The sequence below is a fragment of the Mus caroli genome, unplaced genomic scaffold (genome assembly GCF_978045245.1).
Source record: "Mus caroli unplaced genomic scaffold, Mus_caroli_1 scaffold_7, whole genome shotgun sequence".
Taxonomy (NCBI): Eukaryota; Metazoa; Chordata; class Mammalia; order Rodentia; family Muridae; genus Mus; species Mus caroli.
Genome location: NW_028227262.1, coordinates 95,119,846 through 95,126,747, shown reverse-complemented (window position 1 = coordinate 95,126,747; position 6,902 = coordinate 95,119,846). Strand labels below are relative to the sequence as shown.

The 6,902-nt window shown below is 42.7% G+C and overlaps 1 protein-coding gene across 1 annotated transcript in view; it reads right to left on the bottom strand.

The window, feature by feature from the left end:
• Nucleotides 1–822: 822 nt before the first annotated feature.
• Cpvl (carboxypeptidase vitellogenic like) overlaps nucleotides 823–6,902 on the bottom strand; it is a 104,274-nt gene continuing 98,194 nt past the window's right edge. The window contains exon 12 of the mRNA XM_029478808.2: nucleotides 823–943. Coding sequence (XP_029334668.1) covers nucleotides 833–943 — 111 coding nt within the window. The 3' untranslated portion in view covers nucleotides 823–832. The remainder of the gene's footprint in view (nucleotides 944–6,902) is intronic.

The window sequence follows — 6,902 nt, the reverse complement described above, 5'->3', positions numbered from 1 at the left end:
TTTGGGATGAACTGCTCAGCTGTTTTTTTTTTTTTTTTTCTGTAATATTCATCAGCATCATCAGAGGCTGTTACAGTTTGAATCTGAAGTGTCTCCACAGGCTCATGTTGTGAACAATCATTTACCAGGTGGTTAAACCCATTCTGGAGGCTGTGGAACCCAGGATGTCTGGGGCTCAGCTCTGAGGACCCAGGGGTGAACTCTGAAGGAACTCTGGGATGGATGTGACCCAGCCCAGCTTTAGCTCTGCTTCCTGGCCCACTACTATGTGAACAGCCTCTCTACACACTCCTGCTGCCAGGGGCTGAGCCCTGCTCTGCTTCCTGGCCCACTACTATGTGAACAGCCTCTCTACACACTCCTGCTGCCAGGGGCTGAGCCCTGCTCTGCTTTTCCTGCTGAGATGGACTGAAACCTCCAGCCAAAGTTAGTCTACCTTTCCTTAGATGTTTCTGGCTGCCAAGAACAATAATAGAGTCCCTAGGACAGATGTATCATGAGGTTAAACCCTCTTAGTACTTACAGAACCAGATGCTGTTACGAGTCTATCAATTTATTGCACTTTCTGCTCTGGAAGGGATTAGATATTCCATTAGTGCCTCAGACCCCATTTTTCTCATCCCATAAATCAACACACATGATTTTCACGTAAGTGTGCTTCATGATCCCTCACTGTTATTCAAAAGGTCACTTGTTTCAGGGAGACTTTTATTGATTAAAAAGTACCTTGAAAATATAAAAATGATACATTTTTAATTTACATGATATATTTAGTTTTTTTTAAAAAAACAATATTCTTTTGTGATTGAGACTCCTGTTTCAGGAAAGTAGCTTATAAATTATAAGGTTCCCATCCTCTGTCATAGATGAAACGATTGATCATATCAAAAGATCTCATTGGCTGGTCATAGGGCAAAATGTGTCCTCCACCTCGGACGATTACCTTGGAGAGCAAAGACAAAATTACACAGGGAAATAAATATTTTCAATACATGGAAAGTATAAACTCAGATTAAGCTCTAGTTTAAATATATGTGACATTCAGAATGGTGTTGCTACAGCTGGTAGAGCCCTTACCTAGCAGGTGGTGTCCTTGAGTTCTGTCCCCAGACAGAAAACAGAAATAAATACAGAGCATTCCCTTCCCCAAGCCTGGGAGTTGTATGCTCTTCTAGTGATAAGTTACCTTAGAGTCCAGAAAGTTTTTCAGTTCCAGTTCTTAGCTTTTATACCAATTTGCATCTTTTTCCAAATCACTTCTCTTTCTCACTTCACTGCTCCTGAGTGTAGCTGAGAGCGAGTGCTGCGCTCTTAAACTTTACCTGGATGGAGCTTGAGGTAGGAAGGTTTTCCCATCTAGGTCAGGTGGCACCTGATCAGAGCATACTCTGTCTTTTAATTAGCCAGCTAAGTCTCACCACTCACAAATCAAGGATGCAAGTCACTCAGCAGCTCCCAGAGGTGAGCGACCAAATGTGGTAGGCTTGTGATTACATATGTAAATGTGACAAGATTAATCTCAAGGCTCCACAGATGGAAATAGCCTCATCCTCAGAAATGATGTATTTTGGGAGCCTCTAAGCTCATGTGTTCCAGATGTTCTGCGGGGTCATAGTGTGCCATGAATTTTAAAAGGGTTATGCAAGCACTTAAACCATCACTCTAAGGTAGTTTTTAGTAAGCTATTTCAATCCTCCCTGGACCTACAGATGTGGACCTAGCAGAAGAGGCTTCTCAGTTGGGGCTTTTTTCAGAGTCCAGTACACAGAGGAAGTCACAACTGGCTTGTGATGCAAACATGTCAGGGCAGACTTCTCAGGAATCTTTGGGGGAAAAGATTCCTGGACTGACAATGGTGAGTAGGCACAGGAGCAGGGATTCAGGAATTCAGGGACGCACAGGTGCAGGGGTGTAGGAATGCAGGGATGCAAAGGTGCAGGAGTGCAGAGATGCAGGATGCAGGGGTGCAGGGATGTAGGATACAGGGGTACAAGGGTGCAGGGGATGAAGTAGTACAGAGATGCAGGGGTGCAGGGGATGCAGGGGTGCAGGGGATGCAGGGGTGCAGGGGTACAGAGATGCACTGCCAATAGAGGAATTTGTTCCCTAATGTTCAGGAAACAACAGGCATGCACTTCTATATGCAGCCCCACTCATCAAGGAATGGGATAAGATAGAGAAGAGCTGAAATGGCAAACAACCACATGATACAGGCCTGCTGGGATGTGCTGCGATGAACAAATTAGATGTTTTGGGATTTATTTTTAGCTCCAGTAAAAATATAGTTAACATGAAATTACATCTTTAATCACTTTAAGGTATAAGATCCAGTCACATTTAGTGCATTCTCTATCACTAGTAGGTAATTGTGGATTATTTTCATTGTCCCAAAACAAACAGCAGCTGATCCTTTGGCTGCCTAGTCCTCATCCCTGTAGTTGCTGACACCTACTAGTTAGACTTTCTGATTTAAACTTAAGTCCTTTTACTACCTTCATTATACACCCTATCTATGAAATCTTGGCTTCTAGCTATCAGATGGTAACTACTGGTCAAACCAAAATAAATATACACTCAGAAAAAGTCACATTGAAAAGCTAAAGTAACTGAAGACAAGCATCAGAAACAAGCCACGGATCGTCAGCAGACACCTCTAACTATGAGTGAAGCAAGAAGTGTTCAAGATAACTAGTGCACCGATCAAGGCAGGGTTGCTTCAGCAACACACAGCAAGAGCCATCCTAGGGGTTTCCCATCATACACTTGCAGATTAGCAATGATTATTGAACAGGAGGTGAAATGTGACTTCTAGATGCCTCAGTGGATCCAAATGTAGCTAACACAGTATTACGTATTCCTAGAGGAATCCAGATGGAGCTTTGGTATGAGTTGTGTCCGTTATGGGTATAAGAGAAAGGACCTTATGGTCTGAGGGGTATGAGGAAGAGCAAAACCCAAAGAAAACCTCCAAAGAAAAGAAAGTGCAGGCTTGGCACTGGGAAACGGTAAACTTCCCATTAAATCCATGAGTGTCTGCAGAAGGAGGAAGAGCCAGAGACGGGAAAGCCTCAGAAATCCAGCTGTCAGCTCCACTGAAATCTGCTCACCACTGAGCTGAATAAAGTTATGACACCTTCCTCTGACCTTCATAGGTGACATGCGCACACAAGGTTCATAAACATGCAGGCAAACTTATCCTATAATACATTCGATACATACAATGCATACATATATTCATATACACATATAACAAAAATAAATTCTAATAAAACTAAAACTGAGAACAGACAGTATGATAGTAGATGAGACATACTAAAAGTAAAATACATTAGAAACAGAAGCTCGTGTTAATAGTTTAGTCAACAACATCCAGGCTAAAGCATGGTGAATAGCAGCATAGCGTACAAAGAACAGAGAAGAAAGGCCAGGGACATCAGAGAAGCTGACTATTCTTGGCTGGACTTCAAGGATAAAAACATAAGGGACCAGGCAAATGAAATACTGATTGGTAATAATTGTTCAGACTTTATAAAAGCTACCTGTTCTCAGTTTGGGGAAGCTCAAGCTAAATCAGATAAATACAGAGAAAATGGCATCTAAGCACATAACAGTCTGGTGCTGGAAACTGAAGACAGGATGGGGTGGTGAGCTGGCTCAGCAATCAAAGATGCCAGCTGCTCCTGCAGAAGACCGGGGTTCGATTCCCAGAACCTACAGAGCAACACAAAACCACTTGTAACTCTAACTCGGGGGAGCCGATTCTCTCTGCTGACAACCTCGGGCACACACATGGTACATATACATACACTCAGGCACACACACACACACACACGAAATAAAATATTCTTAAAAAGGAAAACCATTTTCCCAGGAAAAGAAGGAGGGTTAATTATAGAAATGATGAAAACTGGAGCGTTAAAAAATGTCCCCAGTGTTCTAAAAGATTTGCCAGCCTGGCATCTCTTTACACACAGAGGCTCACTGAGACATTTTCAAGGAAATGAGAGATAGGGGTGGAGGGCATATTTTGGCAACAGGATGTTAAAGGTTGTTCATAAAGCAGAAGAAAAAAAACTGATCCCTAAATGATGGACAAAAATAATGAATATTAATAATAACGGGGAAAAGACACCATTTACACAAAAGTGTTGTAAACTGAGCAAAAACAGTTAAAGGTCTCCTTGTATGCTTGGAATGTGGCAAGAATACCAAACCAGGTCTACTTTATAAATTAGGATATCTGTGCCCTGATTCTTAGGCAAATATTAATTGTGGGTGGATAGTAAAAATATACGTTACTAGTAAATTATAATGGGGGACACAATGGCTCTGAATTATTGGGTGGGATAAAAGGATGCAAAGAGAATGTGGAAGAGACATCACAGATGAGATGAAAAGCAAAGTTTGTGATCAGGTGTTAGGACAGACGGACCCTTACCATCAAGAAACAGACTGCTTTTCAGATATCCCATGATAGCTGAGAGGCAAAGGCCCACAGATCGGGTTGCGCAGCCTTACCTGCCAGGTTGGCAGCATGCTATGAGAGAGCTTCCCACTCACTTCAGTTTTCATCTCCTGCATCATCATTCGAGCCTCTCGCTCACTCTGTGGTCCTGATGGGGACTAACGTCAGCATCAGCATTGCTCTCTCCCTGGACACTGGTGTCAGCTGACACGGAAAGGGACAGTGCAGTGTGGAGGGCGTTCAGTGCAGAGCAACCCAGAGCCTGGCACAGCTGGGGTTGAGCCCAGTTTGGGGTATTTACTGACCTTTATTTTCTTATTTGTAAAATGGAGGTAAGACTTCAGGTCATCAGGTGTCCCATTGGCTCAGGATTGAGGGATTTGGAGGATATAGGACTTTAGTTTTAAATATAAAAAGTGTCAGACTATCTGGGATGGCTGGTCACTCTAAGGAGGAAAGGGTTCCATGGTGCCTTTGGAGGTTTCTGTCTCACAATATCATGTCCGGCCTTTCTTTTTGTTTGTTTTCTTAAATTTTGTCTTATTATTTTTATTTTTACTTTATTTTATTTATACTTTTTCCTCTCTTTTTACTCTACAGGTCCTTTGTGTATATCTTATGGCTTCCAGTTCAATGTTTTTATGGGATTCTTGAGTGTACAAACAAACAGGTCTCTGTTTCCTGTGCCTTTTCTTGGGCTCTTTTCCTTCTGTTTGCTTGTCTTGTCCAATCCCCATGTGTTGGTCTTCGTTTTATCTTATCTTTTATTATATTATACTTGACTTGATTATCATCCCTTAGAATCCTGTTTATTTTGTAATAAGAGACAGAAAGGGGTGGATATGGATGGAAGGGGAGGTGGGCAGGAACTGGGAGGAATAAAGAAAAGGGAAACTAATGGAGGTAGCATGTGAGAAAAAAATTTCCAAAAAAAGGAAAAAAATTAAAAGAAATCAAAGAGAGTGCATATGAAAGAATAGCTGGTAGCCTGTCTACAACACACGTCTTCCACTCCATTTGCTGATAGAGAAACATAAGCACTCGATTGGCCGCGGCACTATTGTCTGAAGTTTTTATGGTCAAATAAATATTTTCCCTTTTAATTACCAGAGTAAGAGAAGGATTTGCAGCAGTAAAATTAACACACACACACACATACACACACACATATATATACATACACACACACACACTATATATATATATATAGTTAATATATATATATATAATATATATATATATTAATCTTCAAATGTATTTTGACTCCCATATCAGGGATCCCTCTTGCCCTTGGGCTCAGGAGAGCGTCCCTCCATGAGCATGCTCTACTTAACGCCCTCCCTGGGGGCTGACTTATTCCTTCCACTGCCAGACCCATTATCCATCCCATTCCTTCTCTCCCTCCCCTCCCCCCACCCCCCACAGGTAGTGCCAACCCCCCTCTTGTTGCACAACAGACAAATGACAAGCAGGCAAGGAAGCAAGACCTTACTTGTCTTAACAGAGTGGCCAGAAACTGTTCTGCCTTGTCCCTTTTTCGAAGCTTCACTTTATAACACAATGTTTGATGCAACTAAAAAGTGACTGAAGCTTCCAGTTTTTATATTTGCTATCCGTAGGAAGGAAGAAAGCACAACCCAGCCCATTCTTACCCTTACCCAGTATCTTACCTCAGGATCTGTATTTGTTTCTTTTGTGTGAGGGTGGGGGTGGGGGTGGGGGCGGCAGCTGAGACATCCGTGTCCTCTAACAGTGGAGATGGCTCGAAGTGCCCTGGCTATCACATACTGTGAGCCTGCCAACCCACCCAGACTTTACTTCCAGCCCAAAGCAGGATGGGGTGGTCCTCACAGGACTGTGCCGGGTGGGCCTTCCTTCAGAATCAGAAGAGCCAAATGGACTGTTCGTTTCCCAGCTCCAGACTTGGTGGCATAAACTTAGCTGAAGTGTAGGCAAGACCACAGAGCCTGACAAACGGTGCAAACGAAGGCCTTTGATAAACTCCCAGACAATGGCTCTCTTACATCTTTGTACTTCCCAAACAGTACATTCTGGCATACGTCTTCTCTTTTCAAGGTAAACTTAAGTGCCGTTGTTTGGATATAAAGTATTCCCCAAACACTCATGTGTTGAAGGGTTAGTCCCTGGCCCTCAGAGCCTTTAAGACAGTGGGTCTCAACCTGTGGGTAGAGTTTGGCAGCCCCTTTGGCAAACCTCTATCTCCAAATATATATATATCATCATATATTATGATCCATAATAGTAGCAAAATTACAGTTATGAAGTAGCAACAGAAGTAATTTTATGGTTGGGGGTCACCACAACATGAGGAACTGTATTAAAGGGTCGCCACAGTGGGAAGGTTAAGAGGTCTCAGTGGAAGGAAAGATCACTGGAGCTCTTGCCTTCAAAGGAATATTGGACTCTGGCCTCTTCC